The sequence below is a fragment of the Solea senegalensis genome, linkage group LG13, assembly GCF_019176455.1.
Source record: "Solea senegalensis isolate Sse05_10M linkage group LG13, IFAPA_SoseM_1, whole genome shotgun sequence".
In the NCBI taxonomy this organism is placed as follows: Eukaryota; Metazoa; Chordata; class Actinopteri; order Pleuronectiformes; family Soleidae; genus Solea; species Solea senegalensis.
The window spans coordinates 5,643,444-5,664,508 of NC_058033.1; the positions used below are offsets into that span (position 1 = coordinate 5,643,444).

Here is a 21,065-nt window from a genome sequence, read left to right on the forward strand (position 1 = left end):
GCAAAATGTATTTGAATATTGGTTTGTTCAGAGTCAAAAAAGTTAAAAACAAACAAACATAAAGCCAGTCTAAGACTTAAATTAGCGTTATTAAGTATTGCGTGAAAGAATAAATTAATCTGATTATTTCACATTTTTCACTAACCAAAAAAACAATTGTATTTCCGGTTTACAATTTCAAAAGCTTTTCAGGAACAAGAAAAAGTGTCTGAATATCAGAAACCCACATATTATTTATACATATAATACAGTACAGGGAAATTGGGTTTAGTCAGATAAGAGCAACTGGAGCAGAATATAAAAAAAACATCCCCTGTCTTCACCTGTGGTCAGCTTGTTCTTCTGTCACACTGTCGGGCCATTCCCGCTTTAGATACTGATTCGCCAACTTCTGCAAAGCCTGGAAGAGAAGAGGAAACAGACCAAAGCATCGATGAACCTTTAACCTTTGACATTAACACACACATGTCCTGTGTCTCGTCATCACAAAGGACGAAGCCCAGGAGACCGCGACCTTTCGTGACCTTGTCCTATAAACCACCGAGCAGCCCGATCAGTGAGGACTGAAGCATGAGGAGACACTTTTGTCTTCCACCAAAGCACAGAAAGAGTTGAGTCAGTAAAAGATTTGAATTTTAAGGCCTCAACAAAACCAAGTGTTTCAACCTGACTCAGTTCTACATGGACTCATTTACCTGTCAGCCACAGCTCAGTTTAAAACTTGGCTCCTTTGCTGCTGTTTTTTTTGCTGACGTTGGTCCATTTTTGGAAAAAAAATGAAATTCATTTACACCACATTCACTCTGGGAGATATATTAGGTTGCGCCACCTCAGCCGGCAGTGCTGAGGTTAACCTTTGAAGAACCAAAAGAGTCACACAGAGTCAACAGCAGGGGAATTTTGTGAAAAAAAAAAAAAAAAGGTGTTTTTGTGAGTGCATGTTTGGCAGGAGTGCCACAGAAATACACTTTCAGAAATGTGTTTGTCAGGTAGCTAGACTCATAAAAAGTGGCCAACTCCAAATTTGTGCTGGATAAAAAAAAAACCTAACCCGTCTGCGACATTTTGGTCAACAGGATGGAGGAAAAGATGGTCATGACTCAGCTTTTTTTTAAAGGTGGATTTGTGTGGAGGATTAAAGGTCAAAGAGAAAAAGCTGATTTTGATCTCCTTTTGGCTCATATTTTGGCCAATATTTTTTTTCTCCAACAAATAACACAAAAATGTGTTAACTTCAATAACCAGTTTTTAAACCTGACTAATGGTCCATCTCTCCAATCTACACTTTGTATCTGAACCTTACATGAATACATGAAACTGGTCAAGAAAATGATTTACTTCTGTGTGAAATAATTAAGTTTTAATAACAAAGCAACATTTATGAAATGACAGAAAATAGTATAAAGATATTCCTATCAGTATTTTCTGTAACTTCAAAACCATCATCAAATGTTTTGTTCTGTGAGAAAATGACTCTTGTTATGTCAGACAAGACGGACTGCAATGAGTAATCAATTCATCGTCAATTATTTTGATAATCTATTAACCAGTTTCAATGTTTTTTCAATCATTAAAACAACCTTTTGGTCTTTTTAACCTTCTTAAATGTAAATATTTTATGGATTCTTTGCTTCACATATTAAAAAATAATGAAAACTGAATCAATTTTGGACAGTTTGTGGACAAATCAAGACATTCGAGAACATCATTATTTCCACATTTGGTAAATGATCTCACATTTTATGGACCAATGTCTCGATTATGAAAATAATTGTTAGTTGCAGCCCCACAGATAACAAATTACTTCCCAGCTCATGCTTCCATTTTTATCTTAAAAAGAAACACTAAGTAATATAATTTTGTGTTTCTCACAAGGCCCCAACAAGCACCCATCAAGTGAATGGGTCCATCTATCCGTCCTCTGTCCAACCGTGAAAAGACAACCCTGTTATGCTGGTCTCGTTGGTCGTGGTGATCTCGGTGCCAGAGTTTCAAAGGCGCGACAAACACGACCATTGACTGAGGTAGCCTAGCAGACTGGTCTGAATGGTGTGATGGGAACAAGGGAACGGAGAGAAGGAGGAGGGATGGCAAGGATGGCAGAGGAAGAGCCGCACAGAGGAGGACATTTTACTGACCCGTGTGATTTGAATAGCAATCGGCTAATGGCTAAAGCAGCTTGCAGGTGTAAGGGACTCGAAATAAGGCGCGTAAAGAGAAGGGATTTCACAAAGGGGAAAAAGAACGGGTTGTAACGAAGTGGAACGGAGGGTTACAGAGACGCTCTGACCCACTTTGATTCAAGCTTTGGCAGCGGGCGTCTGACTGGTCATGTAACCACAGGCACCACAACCCAAACACACACAGCGAATAATGGGTATTTCAAACAAAAATGCTAGTTGAATATTTGACAGGATTATTCATCCTTAACTCCTCACGATATGCATTCAAAGTCCCTGTTAAAATCATCACCTTCAAGTTGCATTCAAGAAACCGTGTAAATTTCTTCGCCTCTACAAACACCCATGCAGTTCACTGACTAAATACTTGCTGCTGCTGTCAACTAGTGGTAAAAGATGCTGCAGGTGAAAATATATTATGCTTTCTTTGTCAATACAGATAAGGATACACCTAAACAAAGTGTGTTTCTTTGTTCTCCTCGAAATAAATCTGATTTCAGTGTCACTCACAGTAGCATTTTCTATAAAACCCATGTGCATAAGGTTGAACCTGCTTTAGTTTGACTCTACTATTTTTCTTTGCCTGTCCTCAAATTAAGTGACTTGAGTTGTTCTTTTTTTTGTTCCATTGTTGATTCTCTTCCGACTCGGCCTACGAACCAGCTGATAACCACAGTGACGATACAGCTGCCAGACACATGTTCACAATTTTAAAATGGACTCTGCAGCCAATCAGGAATTAGTGCAAGAGGGAGTGAACCACAAAAAAAGAGGAGAAACCAAACCTTTTTAAACTGATGGTAATAAATACAAATGCATTTATCTACAGGATTAATTAATTACTTCTTTTTTTAACAGAAATTCTCTTGTGTGCTGTGTGAAATATGACAACTCAATTGGAGACAATGTGAATCTTTAATGGAAGGTGACATGATCACATGGACCAGGCCAAGTGTTGTAAATAATGTACAAATGGCTATCAGAGATTTTTAACCGCAGGAGTCAGAGTGTCTACTTGAAGCTTCTCTGCACAGGACAATAAAGGCAACGCTCTAAAATCATGGTTTTGTTTTATATCTTTTACCATTTTGTGACTCCAGCCTTGTGTTTTGACCGTTTGCATCTGGACAAAACTGTCAATTCACCTGTGCACTATCCACTAATTACTAATAATCAGCCAATGCCGAAAGGCAAATATCAGCCCAATTAATTGTCCCAATAAAGGAATCAGTCTACCTCAAATTAAGACTTCAAGTCAAACCTGCAGTGACAGTGTACAGTGTTTTATGACGGATTTTCCCAGGCGATGATTCCGAATCGTGGAATGGAACTGTCAAAATCCTCTCATTAAGAGGTCAAACTATTGTTTCCGAACAAAACCACCCCAAAGCACTGAGCTTGCGGCGATCACATGGCGACAACATGCGTGCCTCAAAAATCCCAATCATGTCATCATATTTCATTTTATCAGCAGGATTCCGAGCCATAAAATAAAGCTGTGAATGCTCAACTCTTTTTTTTTTTTTACATATGAAGAACGGGCAAACAGACATGTGAGGTTTGCTCGCAGCAGACATGCCCCCTCTCCTCACGCTGGAGCTGGACATTCCTCATATGACTGCAAAACCTGAACAGACCCGGGGAGAGGAGGATTTTCAGGCCGACGTTTGACGTCTTCAGGAAGCTGTGGGTAAAAAACAACACAGCGAGAAGGAAACAAGCAAGAGGATCCGTCTTGATCTCTCTGTTGTGGTGTCTTTTTCAGCAGTCGGTTACTATTCATGAGTTGGTTATATGGCCACATGGGAAATACAAGCTTTCTTTGGCCCACATCCTCAAAACCCCAAGTTTAAAATGGTGTCTTTAAGACAATATCGTTTAAAAAAAGAAACAAATTGTATTTTTGGAAACACAAAATGACAAGGCAGGGCAGTGATGTGTTAACAAGCCTCACTTAACAGTGTGAGAAAAGACCACAAAGAGTTCAGAATCACTTACCTGGGCGTAGTCTCTCTCAACAGCTGCCCTCTTTTGGCTAAAACTCCTGGGGAGAAGAAGAAGAAGAAAAGGGGGATGTGAACAAAATGAATGATAGTGCAGACGACAATCAAGACATTGAAGGTCTGATCCACAAGGACACATAACTCTCCCTATGGGATCTTTTTCTTTTTTTGTTATTAAAAAGTTTACTGTAAAACATAAAATGTCTTCCTACACATGAACCCCCCCCTCACGTGACTCAGTTCCTATGAACCGCCACGTCGGCAGCCTAAAATACGGCAAGAATGAAAGGCTTCAGTGCTTGATTCGACCGGTCAAGAGTTTATGTCACTTTAAATCCACAGAGCTGGACCATGCTAGCCCGTGTGCTTTTTATGAGTCTGTAAACGGGCGGAGAGGCCATAATTCCAGACCTGCCATATCCTGACATCTTCAACATCCTGATCAACTTCTCTTTTCTTACTCCAGAGAGTCACTGGAAGTTTACAAGGGAGGGAAAACGCTGTTGTCAATCTAGTCCATGATTTAAATCTGTTGCTTGTTTGTTCCCATCGCTGCAGGTTTCATAGCAGTGATTCACCTCCACCATGTGTCTGGGTCTGTGGGGATCCGGTAAAACGTTCTCCCCTTTTCCCGACTTCTTTGGCACAACATCTATCCACCATCTTCACTTTTATGATGAAAACAGCCAGAGAAGAGAAGGGTTGTCTGACATGTCGCCTGATTTATGTGTTGTCTCGTCTATAGAGGTGAACGGCACCAGAGGGCATCGCCTTGGTTGTGTGATGTCAGCTTCAAAAGCTCTATATGAAACAAAACTTTGTAGATTTTCTTAAACTCATTATTGCATCAATCAGTTTGTACAACTATTTTGATAATCAATTGAGTGTAAACTGAATGTCAAAACAAGACATTGTGTCATTTTTAAGGTTTTTCCAGAATTATGCAATTTTTTGGGGGGCAAAAATCTAATAAATGAATCATGTAAATAATGAAAACAATCTTTTGAGATTATTTTTGGAGATTTCCTAAGGCAGGACAGGAGGCCCACATTAGAACCAAACTCCGGCTCATTCAACCAGTTGAACTTCACAATTTCAATTTCATCACTAAGTTCATTCCACGGTTTCAGTCCCAGAAATACATCTATATCATTCATTAAAACTCACTTTACATGATTCATAGATGTCCAACAACCCTCTTGAATCACACACTGCTTCCTTTAACTTGGAAAAACCCAGAATATTCATTATTGTAACTCTTTTTGTTCTTTGTTCTACTCGTTATTTCCTGAGGTCAGAGTGTTTGGTCTATATTGAGTTCATTGAGTTCTTGTCTTTGTGTAAAAACAATGGCCATTACCCTGAGTATTTACAGTTTGCTCACCAGTACTTAAAACTAATCCTCCTCATTTTCTCCTGTGAGTCATCAGGGAAAGTCCAGCTGTCTGTATTTCTCCCTCTTTTTAATCTTATTTCATTCTTCCTGTGATGTTACATGCAGGATATTTCAAATGATGTAGTCTGATGTAGCCTCACTGAGAAAACTAACAATTTAGTCTCATTTCTTTTTACCGTTACTGAGGCTGCAGTAGCTGAGGCGTCTGTTTTTACTGCCTCTTGATGGGTTGACGGATTTCCCTCGCAAACAATGAGTGTGTACTTACACAATTCAGACAAACTGGCACTGTAAATGTTTTAAAATAGCTGAAAACATCCTGCTGGTTTCATGAATATGTACGGAGGCGAGAAATGTAAGGTATGTCCAAAAATATTACCGTTAAAGCGTTGATTTACAATGACAGGAACAGGCCAGGTTGCATTTCAAGTACAATTTACACAAAATACCAAGAAAAGAAAAGAGGTCAGTGCCCTGGGAAGAAATTTAAGTGCAGCCAAATCATCATTAAACATGTGCAGACTTGACTGCCATACTCCACCCTGACTCGAAACAATCTGGCGTACTTCCTGGGAGCTTCCTTCTCTTCCTTTTCTCCACATTTCCAAAGCTCCAAAGCTTCCACTGCCGCCCCCCTCCTCCTCCTCCTCCTCCTCTCACTTCCTGCCATTTTCCCCAAACAGAGCTTTTGCTGACAACCAGATAGATGCAATTTCCAGTTTGCTGAATCATTCCCGCAATCGGGAAGTGAGCCTCGGGCGAGTTTTACATTGTTTCTGGCGGAGTAATGTTACTGAGCCTCCCACGACGAGCCATTCAGGGCCGTCAGAACATCTGGCAGCTCTCTATGACCTTAACTTCCAGCTGTTTGGAGGTTCAGAGCTCCACCACCAACCACAGACAGGAAGTGGGGAGCCAGAAGGCTGTCAGCTCAACCCAACACCGAGGCTGAAAACACAACCACAACCTTTAGCTTTTCAACTTTTTAAAATGCACAGTCTGTGTCGTACTTGGATTTAAGTTGCCGATAGTCATTATCTGAATGGTGGAAAAAAGCCTTATCAAAAAAACACCAAGGGGAGCTATTTATTCCCAAAGAGCCGCAGAGAGATAGCGCAGAATGAATCCATTCAAGTATATGGGAAAACAAACTTCCTCCTATCGTAGGCGGATCATGCTAACTGTCTGGCTTTTAATTGAATGGACGCCTAAACAAGTCTAACCTTTTAATTAAGTGGCTATGAGATGTTTTAAGAAAGGCATCCAAAATTAGTTAACGTACAAAGAATCGAGCTGAATGATGGGCGGCTCAAATACACTGTCAGACAAATGTTAATTGATAGAATAAAACCCAAGACAAACTCTTTGTGACTTTTAAAGTCGTATCGTCGCTGTGCATCCAACGCACCAGCGCTGCTGAACTACACATGCAGCCATTATCATTTCAATAGTGCCCCAACCATTCCTCGCTTCCCGCTTACTATCTCTCTGATGGCCGGGCTTCAAACATGAAGTCCAGCATTAATATTCATGTTTTTTCAACCATATTGCTATTAACCCTGACACAACTGCTCAACCTGCACCAGCTCATTCCTGTTCACATTTCAGCAGCCATTCCTGGTCTCCGGGAACAAGATCTGGGCCTGTGACGTGTAGGGTGGAAGCGTCCACGCATCACATCTTTGAAAGTTCTCAACTGACAATCACATGCCGACGATGGGCAAGTGGCCGCAAGTTACAAAAGTCAACCACAATCAGATTACTGTCTAAAAATCTTTAGCTAATTCAACAATTTACACCAGTATTAGACAACAATACTGACCAAAATACATTACTAGGAAGTATTGTAACACATCAAATCAGTCAATGCAACTTATTTGTATCTGAGGCTGCCTCAAAGTGAGAGAGAGAGTGACACAGCTGCACCGGCTTCAAGTGCTGCAGAGAACCATGAACTTTTCTGCCTCTTACTACTTTGGAGTCATCTTTCACACATGTAACTGCATATTTGCTGCAGAGACAGTTAAGTAACTCAAAAAGGTACCATTGGAAACCAGTCGTATCAATTCAAATGTGAACTGTACCAAACCATGACAACAGCAGAGACACCTAATACCCACCAAAAGTCAAAAGTTAAACTTCATGTAAGCTGACTCATAAATACAGTATGACAGGAACATCTGTGCGCTCTGAGCTCCCGTTCCCATCTGCAGGTAATATTTTAAATAAAATGAAAGCTGCACTCGATCCCAATCAAGTTGACAGACTTGTGTTTCTGGCAAACAATATTAAAGTTGGACCGTTTGCCTTGAACCGATGTAACTTAATTATATTTTAGCTGTTGGTGCACTCTCCTGTTGTCAGTGTTACAGGGGTCACTATAAACCTTTGGAAAAAGTGACAGCCATACAACAGCATAAGACTTCAGTTGTAAGACATTTTATTTCCAAAATCCTGTCTACCTGACTGATACATTAATACGTTTGCAAGAGGGGAAAGTAATGCTGATCCGAGACTTGCTGATTTTTTTTAGATAAATTAACACTTTTGACTGTAAAATGTCACAAAAGCCCAGCAACAACACAAAACCCAAGTTACAGGGTGTAATGACGGAATCAAATCAATCATATAAACCTTTGGAAAAAGTGACAGCCCTACAACGGCATTAGACTTCAGTTGTAAGACACTTTATTTCCAAACTCAGGCATTAGAAATCCACTTTGTCTACTCCTCTACATCTTGACCTCTGATTGCTCACCTCAAGTCTTCCAGGAGGTCACATTCTGTCTGGTGTTTGATGTGCAATCTGCTCAACTGCTCTGCATGAATGTGTTTCAGCTCCTGGGTGACCCGGACCTGGAGGAGAAGACGACGACGACAGCAACAACAACAACAACAACAACAAGGGTTTCATTAGAACAGATTTAGAGAGTTGGCATTTTCTTTTTTTCCAGCTGATAACCTGAGGACAAATTTTCACTCGTTTTGAAAGCCACACAGGCCGTTTGATGAGATATTTCCCCCACGGATTCACCAAAGACTCTGGAGGCCTGTGTTGATTCAGCTGAGTTCACAACTGGTGCTGGTGAAAACGAGCTGCACTCATTATCAGGCAAGAGCTCTGACCAGGTGACAATCAGCCTCTTTGAGGTTTTAATTGGACGCTACATTAATTATGAAGTGCAGTGCAGTGTTTTCTCTCTGCCTTATTTCCACCATGAGCCAGATTTGAGCTAAACCTTCACATCTAAAATTGAAATCAAACATAATTCTAGGGCTGAAACTAATATACATTTATAATCAATAAATCTGTTGAGTTGTTTAGTCCATAAAATATTGAGCGGTGTTTCTCACACCTCAAACTGATGATGTTCTGAAATGTCTTGTTTTGCCCAAAAGCAACATTTATTCCATTTTAATTATTTCTTTGTTATATAACACAAAGGAAACAGAAAATATAACATTTAAGAAATTGAAAAACAATTAGAAAACACATGTAATTATTAAAATAAACACTCAAATTGATCGATTAACTAATGATTGCAGCCCTCATAATTCCACTCTACTATTTTAAAAAATATAAAATTGTATTGTTTCAACGCCTCATTTGAGAATTTGATGCTTTAGTTACTAATATAAGATATAGGTCAGGTAAGCTTGCACATTCGCAAAAGAGGAAGGAAGTGCTGATCTGAGGCAGCTACATTAACATTTAAGACGATAAAGTGTCACAAAAAATGTAAAAACAGCCCAGTAACGATACAAAACCCAAGTTACAGGATGTAATGACAGAATCTGAGTGAACACATTTATTTGCCAAAATCCAAGCTCTATATCAAAGGGGAATTAGATCAAGTTTTGGCTGCACAGATTACATGCAGCCAATTATTGGATTTTGCTTACAATAAGAAAAATACAAAAACATTTGACAAACATTAACACCCACAATAATAAGAAACAAAGCAGTTACAGCAGCTGGTGATGGATATTAACCTTTTTTGAATCTCAAAAAGTCTTACTGTTTAGAAATATGTGGATCATATTGCTCTAATCAAAACAAATCAACCAATTAATTGATTGTATGCATATTTATTTGCAGCAGAATGATGGTGGGCAGAAATTGAATTGTTACCAGTCTAAAAACATAGTACGGGTGGTAAAGACCTTATATCGTAGTTATATGACATTTGGAGCAGCCTAACTCCTCCTTATGTGTAGAGCCACTTGTTGAAGTGAAAATTATCTGTCATGTTGTGAGTGAGTCTCTCTGGGTTTATAATTGGCAGTTACATGAATCACGAGGTGCAAAGACCAGCTGTCATTATCTGATGACACGCTGTACTGTCAACAAGGAGGAAAAAAAACATATTTGCTCCTCAATTGATTTCTGATTCATATTCAATAACTGCAACCAGAAACATATGTGAATGTTAAAATTGTGATTTCCATTATTGCAGGAACTATAATTAAATGTGTACTACAATTCCCTTACTGCAAGAAGAGCATACATTGCTTCAGGCCTTGTTGAAGACAATTAAAAATATCCCCAAAAACACAAAATTATCAACGAACCATAAAATTTGTATCAAGTAATGTCCAAAAAAAACTTTTCCAGTTGAAGTTAACATTCATTATTTCATTGTAAAGAACAGCAGCAATATTTTCACAACGTTTTGGGAAAGAAATGGTCACTTTTCTGTGTTGTACAGCCATGTTGTTGAAATATGATCCCACACACCAAGTTGTTTTTTTCACATCAGAATGAGCCTTTGCTGAGATTTGTTTTTGTTTATTTTTTCCAAACTAAACCACTTAAAAACACTTAACTATTTACTGTAACTATGATTGCTCTCGTGTTTAAGTTATTAATACTCTGTAACGACAATTACTGTTTTTTTTTTCTTTTCTTCCATACTTCCCATGTTTGGGGGGATGCACCAATCTTCACTCAAAATATCTGTCATATTACTGTTACTGGATGTCAAACAGACTTTAATGGCAAGGAGTGATTTCATTTAATGTCTACTTTCAAAAACAATGTTTCTCTCTTAAAATCGGCATTACCCTAAAAGGTAAACTACCTTTTTATTGCTCTAAAAATCATAACTTTAGAGTACTGTTGCCACACTCTTGCTGCACTCAGGACTGTAGACGGTAGCAGGACCAGTGTGAACTCAAGTGATTTATTTTAACTTAAAGAGTTGCTTGGCGGATCATTTGGGTGCCGATCTAACAAACAACCCTGTAACGTTATTTCTTATAATGTGTGAGTGATTTTCTTAAGCGCTTGGCGCTCAAACACTAACGGAACTGTTAATGCAGAATTTGACTGTGTTTTGGATAGACACTCGAGAAGGAGCGGGGCGCATTAACGGGTCTATTCTCCCTAAAAAATTGCGGCACATGGGACTTTTTAAAAACAACTTTTCTTCCTTAACTGTTCGGTAAAGAGACAGCACAAACAAGTTAAACTCATGAGAGAACAAATACGTGCACAAGAGCTGAATACAACGCACAAGTTTGGCGTTGAAGGGAGCCGAGCAGCAACAAAGCGTACACTTTCAACCATTAAATATGCACCCGTTCGTCGAGAGCGTTTCCAGTCGAAGTAACGTTAGCTTCCGAGGCTACAACGGGAAAAACTCACCTTTCTCGGTGGGGGTTGCATCCTCGTTCCTTGACATAAAAACTAACACAAAAGCCGAAAGTTTATCTGGAAAAAGTTTGTGTAAATGTCTCGGAGAACGGGGGATATTTAAGGCCGGATCAAGCGGCCATGGCGAGTCCAGTAAAGTGGTAAGTTGAGTCCCGTTGAAAACACTGTGGCCCCAGGGAACAGAAAACATGAACGTCAAGCTGGTCACAATAGTAATAGAAAAACACACATCCTGTTTATCAAAATAAAGGCCCCGGGGAGACGTACTACTTCCGTCCAAAATAAAAGCATGTGATTGTAAAAAAAAAAGACAAACTTAAATGCATTTTTAAAATAACAATAACGGTCCAGTTCAAGATTTTAAATTTCTTTAAATAATTTTCTTAAAAAGTAAGATATATTTAAATGTTCCATAAAATGTTGATGTGTTTCTCAAACCTCAACATGATGATGTACAATATAACATTGAAGATGAGGAAAAACAATCAGAAAATGTATTTAATTATTGAAAAAAACTCTTTAATTGATCGATTGATTAATAATTGCAGTCCTATATAATTCTATATCTATATAATAAGTCCAAATAAATCACAAAAAAATACAAACAACAAATATCAAAGGCAGGAGACATTCCACTGCCATGACAACCTATGTCTATCATTTTGATGACATCACAAAGGACAACGTACATAAAAGGACAAGGCTTAGAGATGCAGGTCTATTTAATCTTCGTCTTCTTGTACACAGCCAGTCAGAACTTATTAGTAGAAGAAAGTGTAGTTACTATTTTCCATATAGTTTTTGGATGACAAATGGAACTCAGGCTATTAAGAGTCTGAAATATTGCGTTAAAACCGAGTGTTCATTAACAAGAATTCCTTTTTTACACTTAAGTGTCAGAATATGATGATTCAAAGGCGTCAAAGTTCTTTAATGTCATCCTATAGCACACTGACACACCAAAGAAGAAGAAACAAAAACACATTCTCAGAAAAAAACAAATCAATCCTTGGGTTTTGTGTTCAGTACAACAAATGACTTCATCACCAGCGTAGCAGAAGCTACAGTCAGAGTTAACAGACCAACATGGCAGGTAATGTAACATTTTATGACTAAAACAATGACACTTCATTCAGTGTTTTTATGGTGGAGAGATTGGGTGATTCATTTCCAGGCCACTAGAGGGTGATACTGCATCAATCTCCTGCTTCTTTTGCTTCTTTCTTAAACATCTTGTTATTTATGCAACACATTTGTTTTTAAGTCAAAATCAGTTGATTTACAATCTCCCTTAACTGATCATGTACAGCTGTGCTGTAATATTTCATGTTTGTGGAATTCTGCGGTGTCAAAACAAAACACAAAATGGCTTCCCTTCTTAAACAATTGGCTATATTTTGTGGGAGCATCACAATGCGTCAATTTTAAGTCTTGATACATGGATTTATTAATGATCCAAACCTTCATGGATTTACACACAAAATTTAAAACTCAGCATCTCTGTCTTTGTTTCTTTATGGTTTATGCCAATAATGTGGACATTTGTACAAAACTGGGCAAAATCAGAGAAGAGATCAGAGTTATAGTTTGAAACTGTCATTCTTTAATCATTAATAATGTTTTCTGTCTCCTCCATGTCTTCAGGTGACAGCCAAGAGAATCTGAAGCCACTCCAATCCAACACCAGATCAGGGCATGAGCTGCAGCAGCCGGCAGAGAACGGTAGGGAGGTTTTAACTGTCTTAGCTGGCAGCAACAACCTCCCAAATTTAGCTCAGCCTCACTTGAGTGATAATGTTCATACAGAGGCTAATGCTAATCTTATCCCACAGGGGGAAAACCGTGCAGACGGACCACCAGATGAGGGTTTTCCCACCGACAATGACTCCAACAAGAGTCCAATCAACAAGAGAAATTGTCTCAAGGCCACGACAGAGAGGCACAAAATCAGTGAGCCTTTAGATAAACATTCCTACGAAGACTTTAGAGTCCACAATGAAAGACAGGGGGACAGAGATACCTGGCTACGAGAGGAGATGTTCACCCAACGGTACCCAATGGCTCCTCACAACACCACACGGTACCTGATGGATGAGCATGAGGAGGAGGAGTTAGACTTCAGCATTGAAACCAGGGAGGAGTTTCTCCAGAGAAACTTCTGTGAAGAGCTGGAGACGTTCCATGTGGAGAAGCTGCTCAATATGTCCAAGAACAAGCTGGTGCAGGAGTACCTGGAGCTCGAGAGGTGCAATTCCCACATGGAAGAGGAGAACAAGCTGCTGAGGAGCACTGTGGTAGCCGGGGTTGGACTGTGGACAGCTTCCTGGTCCAACTCGGAGAGCTGGAGAAGAAAGAGGAAAAAGCGGTCCCAGTGGAACAGGGACATGGCTTAAGTCATTGCTGCTTGGTTTTTTTTTATTTAAAAACAAACAGAACATCAGAACCCATCAAAAAAGCTATACTCCTCTACCTCACAAGGTCAACAATCGCGTTAAAACAATACTGAATCTAGATGAGTGTCCAGATCACCACTAAATCATAACAATTCTTCTAAAGGCCATTAACATGTATGTCGAGTGTGTAAGTGTTTCGTGGTGTGTGGCGACCACTTGGGGGCAGGAAAAAGGAAATGCCAGATGTAATCCAGATCTGTGTCCAGATCACCACCAAAATCATACAATACACATGTATATTTCATAGTTTTGTGTTAAGATAATGATTCAAATAAAAAGAATGTTAAGCTCTGCTTTAAATGTCCTAAGTGGTCGTCTCTAATATTTGTGGTTTTCCATCATTACTGGAGTCATCAAAACTTGTACCTGTTGAAAATCATTATATATCAGTTATATATATATATAAAGCCAAAGTGGCATATATGATGATTTAAAACAAATTAAATAAAAATCAATTATTTTAAGTATTTTCCTCATTGTCAACATAGTGACATAAGAGTTTCTTTTATTTTGGAATTAACAGTGGGCTGGAAATTAAATGTTTGGGATTCTCCTTCACCTGATTGGTCCTTTGTGGTCACATGACCAGCCACCACCGCCTCTGAAAATAGGGGGGGTCAAGTTTGCAGGAACATGACTAAGTTTCCGTTGGCATTTTTCAAAATAAAGAAACGATCGCGAAAACATGGCATACATCTATGAATTTTTGACCTGTTCAGGGTATAGGTATATGCAATTTACATATATACTGTATATGTATATAAATATATATAACACTTAAATGTGCAAAAGACTAAAGAAGGATTTTTAAGATATATAATAATCAAAATTTGTTTTTCCAACTGGGCCTTTGATTTACATATTTTCCCATTTGTTAAAATCTAAACAATGCATAAATTGTACAGTTCTCTCATCTTCCTTACCAATCAGGCAGTGTGTTGAATGTTATGTACTATAAAAAAACACATGACTATGCCAAGGTATCTCATATACCCAAACTTGAGGTCCAGTGTGTAAAATATATGTGGAATTACTTAGGCAGAAATTTACAATAAAATATATATTTTTTATATATATATTATTTTTAATAACTGTACAATCTCCTGATTGTTTTAATTGTTATTTTTAATTGTTCATTACCAAAAATGTTAAGGGAGTAGGGTCAGCTCTAAGAAGGCTGCCATTTTGGACCACCGTTTTTTTTTACGGTAGCCAAAATGGAAAAAAAAAAACAAGACATGATTGTAATGCTAATTGAAGGCCACATTAGGTCTCTAACACACTTTGAAGTTTCAAAATGCAACTTTACCAATAAATGTTGCTAAATTTCACACACTGTACTTTTTAAAACCATTACATATTTAAACACACTATTAAATAAAAAATAATCCGATTATCAACAGTGAAAATATGTTAGGTACATCACTAAATTGTCCTAAACAGACGAAAAGTTTTGTTCGGAGCCGTTTTAAAACCTGTGCTTTAATTTTGAAAGTCACCACTGTCTATCCGGTGTGTAATCTAGGTTTTTGTTTGTTTTTTTGACCTTAGTGTCAGATTACACTGGAATAAGCACTATCCCATTTAAAATAGGACATACTTGTGTCTTTAAGGATACCGTTGTCGATCTGGTGTTTTACTGGTTCTGTTCGATTAGCCGAATAGCTAGCGTATGCGCTAGCTAGCTGGCTGGCCAGTAAGTCTCCAGTGATGCTAACGTGGCGACGGCTGCATGTGAAGGCGAGTGCGGTTCACGGATTACTGACGTCCAGGCTGGTGACAGAACAGCACACGTGGGTACACGGACACTTACCGTTGTGTCAAAGCCTGAGCACAGGCACACCTGTGCGGAATGACTTCTTCAAAGGTGGGGAAACATCCGGTGACATGTGCTATATACTCATCCATGCAACTTTACATCCAAAATATCCACACCCATTTAAAGACTTGTTTATCCGTCAATAAATCAAACTTGTATGTCACTGCTGAAACTCTCTAATTACGATTTAGAAGCCTCTCTACAATTCGGCATGCAAATCATCCAACATTCATTTAATTTGTTCATCTGTAAACAGTTAGTGCTACTTCGGGGTACTCCTCACAAGTTACGACACTATTCAATCATCAAACAATTTCAAACATTTTCTATTTAATTTACGAATGTGTTGATTGCTATGTATGCCGTATTGGAGGGTGGTAACTAAAGATTCAGGAAATGTCTGGAGTTGCCATGTGTGTGACAACATCTTGATCGAATTGATTCAGGAGTGCAAAATTCATACTTTTCCCGGTCAGATTTGGAGGCCCAGTTCGCAGCCGCGAGGCAGAAGGCTGCCGATGCAATGCCGGGCAGCAGCTGGAGTCCCATTGAGATCAACCCGAACCTTCCACCGGAAAGGGCCGACATTGTGATCGTGGGTGGGGGTGTGGTGGGCTGGTCCATCGCCTACTGGTTGAAGCAGAAGGAGAGGGTGCGAGGAGCCTTAAAAGTGGTTGTGTTGGAGAAGGACCCAACGGTGAGCGTCAGTTTATTTCCCTAAATAAATCAATTTTCCTGAATAAACAGACTCACATTTGCCAACAGTAATAATAATAATTCACATATACAAACACCATGCACCGTGCCCTACTCTGTTGCAGTGCTTCTGATTATTATAGAAGGTAAACCTCTGCCAAAGCAAATATCAAACTTTGTTAATGAAAGTGTAAGGGGAAAATTATCCTGGTTCTGCCAGTTTATTTGCATCTATTTTAAGGATTTAATGGTTTCTCCCCTGAGTCATGCTGAAACAAGCATAAGAGATCGTAAATGAAACGGATTTCTGACTCTTTATGTGATCAATAAATGTAATCCTTTGATCCAAGGAAATCAAATCAAGTGTTCACAGATTGCAGCTTTCTTTACAAAACCTCACTGCCGACCGTATCTCTTATAACAGGATCGATCATTTGCAAAACATTTCTTTTTTCATTAACTGCTGTCATGTGTTTTTCTGCAGTACGCTCAGGCCTCCACGGTGCTCTCTGCTGGGGGGATCCGGCAGCAGTTCTCGCTGCCTGAGAACATCCACCTCTCCCTGGCCTCTGCGGATTTCATGAGGAACATTAATGTAGGTCACACTGGCGTCGCATAATGAACGACAGGCGTTCAAATCATTACACGTAACAGTGACACAGGGGTTTGCATCAATATGTGAGCAGGAGAAGCTTCTGATGTTAGGCTTCTTATTTAAGCTGTTAGAGAGTATACATGATTATGTTTGTATTTTACTTTTACTAGCTTTTCCAGCAGCATTTCTCATGGCAGCTTGGTCTTAGTCTCGGTCCAGTTCTCATTCCTGGTCCTGGTCTATTCTAGGTCTCGTGCTTGTTCCTTGTCTAAGTTTTGGTCCTGACTTGGACACAGAGTTTATTCCAGCCATTGTCCAGCGATGGTCACAATTTTCTCCCTGTCTCCACTCAGGATTACCTCGGCGTGTTAGATGAAGAGCCCATAGACCTGCAGTTTAACCATTCAGGATACCTTTTCCTGGCCAGTGAGGATGTGGCCCACATCATGGAGGAGAACTACAGCACCCAGAGGTGCTGGCCCCTGTTTGTTCAGCAGATCTGCATTTTATAGAAAGTGGAGATGCTGTCACATATCAATCACTGATCCATGATCTGATTCTAGGGATGCTGGAGCCAAGGTTTCACTCCTCTCTCCCACACAACTCAAGGAGAAATTTCCATGGATAAACACAGATGGTGTGGTACTTGCCTCATATGGTGAGTGCTGCTTTTATGATTTTTATGGATTCTAGGCTCTGTTCAGACCTGCTTTTAACATCCGTCATGAGAGAGCGATCAGGATTCGGGCCTTTCACTCACTGTTATCTTCACGCGTCTCACCCTCCAGGGCTGGAGAACGAAGGCTGGTTCGACCCCTGGACTCTGCTGAACGCCTTCAGGAGGAAGGCCATGTCTATGGGAGTCGTCCAGTGCTGTGGCGAGGTCACAGGTTTGAAAATAGAGCTTATAGAGCTCCAAATGCCACGTGACTCAGCGCCATTTTGGCAGGGAAAGCCCGCCAAATCCATACAGATTGGGAATCAAACCCACAACCTTCAAGTTGAAGGACCACCACTGATAAGAGCATGTAAAATAAATACGATATTTAAGTTATTTAGAGTTGGAGTCTGTAACGATGCTGAAGCACGATTGTGCCCCCTACCGCCGGTTTCCTGCCAAAATGGCGTCGTCGTGGTTGCATGACGTCAGCCACTGAAGAGCTGTCGATATAGATATAGATATAGATATACCGAAGATATAGATCAGCTCTGATCTGCTGCTGTGCGGTGACTTCTTTCTCCCCCGTCCACAGATTTTAAGTACTCGGTGAACAGGGCAATGACGACTGAGGGCAAAAGTTTGGACATAAGGAGAATTAAATCTGTCAAGGTCAGTGAGACTGTGAGACTTTTTATGAGTCAATAGCAGTGGACTGTGCTGTAACTCATACTATTGATTGACAGATCTGTTGTTGACAGTCTGCACAGTCAGTGACATCCTCTATCCTCATATCATGTGGTTATGATTCTGGTTATCCAATGATTTATTGATTGGTTAATTTCCACAAAATACAATATAGAAATAATAAAGACATGTAAACATTAGTTTGCAAACACGCAATAATAAGAAAGTGGGTCAGTGGATATTGTTTTTCAATAAATGAATCAAAAGATCAGCTTATAAAGGCTTAAAAAGAACTGACAATGCTCTTGTTTTTCAGATGAGTTGATTAACATACAATATCATTTAAGTGATTAACAGATAAATTGTTTGGCAAAAAATTATGAAAATCCATCAATTGGTTGATATATTTGTTTGTGTAGGCACATTTTGATCATACTGTGCTGTTTTCTTCATTTAAAAGACATTTAATTTGCATCTTTTAATTGCTTCTTTCATGTCAAAGTGAATCTTTAAGTGTGGTTCTGTGGGTTTCTAGTTTTCTAGTACCTCATTGAAGCACTCTTCAAAAAAGAAAAGCTCCGTGAACTTTGACCTGCTTGTGTTACATGAGGAGTTGTGGATTGTGTGGAGCAGGTGCAGATGCCAAACAGCCTGGAGTACCAGCCGGTGGAATGTGCCATTGTGGTGAATGCAGCAGGAGCCTTTTCAAGTAAACTGGCACAGATACTGCGAGTCGGCTCCGGCGCCAAAAACACCTTCGAAGGAATCTCTCTGCCCGTCGAGCCTCGGAAAAGGTAGCTGATTGACTTAAAAACTCATGTGTCATTAAATGTCGGTTTCCTTTCTTGCATACACTGCACTGCATTCACAGTCTGTTTGGACGTCTTACAGTCTCCCGACTGTCAGCTTTAAACTTCCACTGTGTGAAAATAATCCAAACTAAACCATAAACGTCTCAAACACACCAGTAAATCACACTTTGACTTCACTGCAAATTCACTGATGGAGAAAAGGAAAAGTCAACAAACACCTCACTGTCCAAAAACATCAGGACCGACTTCTACAGTCTTTGACTCCACATGGTTTGTGCAGGATTAAGTATAAGTAGTTATTAAGTTAGAGTTTACTTAAGACCTTTTCAAATAAATGGAATTTAACACAGGACTGCACCAATTATTTAGATTTTATTCTTCTTGATTGTCTATAAAACGTCAGAAAATGCTTTAACATTGCTGCATTTTCCCTGCATATTCATTTTTAGTGGTTTCTTTAGTTAAATGGTGCAAAGAAACCATAAAACTGAACGTGTTAACTTGGTTTTTCTTCAAATAAACAAACACTCAAACAGATAAATCAATCACCAAAAAGAGTTAGTGTGATGAGTCCATTAATTATTGATATTTGGTTCATTTGGTTTTTTACCTAATTATGACAAAATAAAACGACCAAGTGCAATATCCAAACTTAAGGCCTCTACTGTTATTTAGTCAAGATAAAATGTCCAACAAAACCACATTATAATGAAATTGTGCACCAAAAATAGATATTTTTGTATGTTTTTCTTGTGAAAACGACACTCAAAATCAAACTGTATTTCGTGCCAGGAGAAAATTCAATCAGGAAATGTTTTTATCAGGAGCTGGAAAACAGGAAAACAGCGTTTACTCAAGATTGTGAGAATATTACACTGTAAAAAAAAATAATATTAAAAATGTGTTGTGATTCCAGGTTTGTGTACGTGTTCCACTGTCCTGACGGTCCAGGTCTGGACACGCCGTTCCTCGTCGATTACTCTGGAGTTTATTTCAGAAGAGAGGGACTGGGAGGAAACTACATCACTGGAGCTTCACCAGAAGAGGTTTGTTCATTTGTCTCGTTGATTATTTCCACACAAAAGAATTCAGTCATTTGATAGAAGATGTGATTTCTGGTGTCTGGTTTTCTCCTCAGGAGAAGGAGCCGGACCCTGGGAATCTGGAGGTGGATCATGAGTTTTTTATGGAAAAGATTTGGCCCAACTTGGCTCATCGGATTCCTGCCTTTGAGAAACTTAAGGTGAGGGTGGAGACACTTTCCTCCTCACTTGTCGTATTTAATCTGTCAGGAGCTGCAGATTTGAAGACCAAAGTCTGAGTTAAGATTAGAAAATGAATGTTCGTGTCAGTGTTGCTCATCCATCACACACACAGAGGTGAAATATGTTTTTTTAGCATCACCTGCGTCTCATTCCTGTCGTCAGGTGACCAGCGCGTGGGCAGGTTTCTACGACTACAACACCTTCGACCAGAACGGCATCATTGGTCTTCACCCTCTCATCCCCAACATGTACTTTGCCACCGGCTTCAGCGGCCACGGCCTGCAGCACTCTCCCGCCGTGGGCCGCGCCGTGGCAGAGCTCATCCTGGACGGCAACTTTCAAACGCTGGACCTGAGCAGATTCGACTTCAGGCGGCTTCTGAACCAGGAGCCGATGCTGGAAAGAAACATTGTGTAGTAATGTAGTAGTAAAAAAAAAAAACTGTGAAAATTGCAAAGAGGATTTTTCTTTTATGGGTTTATAACTTAAAGACCTCAGTATTTTTGGATTTTAAAAGTGTTATGTGATGATGATACTTTTATATAAATCAAACAGTTTGTCACATCAGAGACCACAGTAATCATAATAATGACCAAAATCTTGATTTCTACTGAACCTCAACAATACATATGTTTTCCGATGTTTATGTAATACATTGTATAAACTGTGGTAAGTCATGGTATACTTCCTTACAGAAGCTTTTACTGTGTCATGTTTAGGATGGTTAAAATAATGCCTCAGCATAGGGAAGAGTCTGTTAATAAAGACAATTTTTAAAATGTGGCTGTAATTTTTTGCACTTCCAAGGATATATTGCGTTAAAAGGTTGCATGTGTGTTAATTAG

At 39.4% G+C, this 21,065-nt stretch overlaps 2 protein-coding genes across 2 annotated transcripts in view; one reads left to right on the forward strand and one right to left on the reverse strand.

Moving 5' to 3' along the window:
* Positions 1 to 11,433, reverse strand: part of LOC122779627 (F-BAR and double SH3 domains protein 2-like) — a 40,945-nt gene extending 29,512 nt beyond the window's left edge. Inside the window, exons 1-4 of the mRNA XM_044042152.1 lie at positions 11,227 to 11,433; positions 8,338 to 8,435; positions 4,179 to 4,224; positions 324 to 400 (exon numbers count right to left, since the gene is read on the reverse strand). Of these exons, the coding sequence (XP_043898087.1) occupies positions 324 to 400; positions 4,179 to 4,224; positions 8,338 to 8,435; positions 11,227 to 11,247 (242 nt within the window). The 5' untranslated portion in view covers positions 11,248 to 11,433. The remainder of the gene's footprint in view (positions 1 to 323; positions 401 to 4,178; positions 4,225 to 8,337; positions 8,436 to 11,226) is intronic.
* A 3,772-nt stretch (positions 11,434 to 15,205) lies between these two features.
* On the forward strand, positions 15,206 to 20,999 carry foxred1 (FAD-dependent oxidoreductase domain containing 1). Its single transcript, XM_044042888.1, has 11 exons — positions 15,206 to 15,555; positions 15,984 to 16,204; positions 16,688 to 16,798; positions 17,152 to 17,270; positions 17,362 to 17,456; positions 17,587 to 17,688; positions 18,052 to 18,128; positions 18,777 to 18,937; positions 19,872 to 20,001; positions 20,094 to 20,198; positions 20,383 to 20,999. Exons 1-11 carry the CDS (start codon positions 15,399 to 15,401, stop codon positions 20,635 to 20,637), a joined length of 1,533 nt encoding a protein of 510 aa, XP_043898823.1. The 5' UTR covers positions 15,206 to 15,398; the 3' UTR covers positions 20,638 to 20,999.
* Positions 21,000 to 21,065: the final 66 nt, after the last annotated feature.

What these genes read in the sequence shown, in the direction of transcription:
- foxred1 (XM_044042888.1), top strand. Translation starts at nt 15,399, where the DNA reads ATGCTAACGTGGCGACGGCTGCATGTGAAGGCGAGTGCGGTTCACGGA. An exon ending in TGTTGGAGAAGGACCCAACG is followed by an intron (nt 16,205 to 16,687) that starts GTGAGCGTCAGT and finishes GTTTTTCTGCAG; the next exon opens with TACGCTCAGGCCTCCACGGT. An exon ending in CTGGAGCTTCACCAGAAGAG is followed by an intron (nt 20,002 to 20,093) that starts GTTTGTTCATTT and finishes TTTTCTCCTCAG; the next exon opens with GAGAAGGAGCCGGACCCTGG.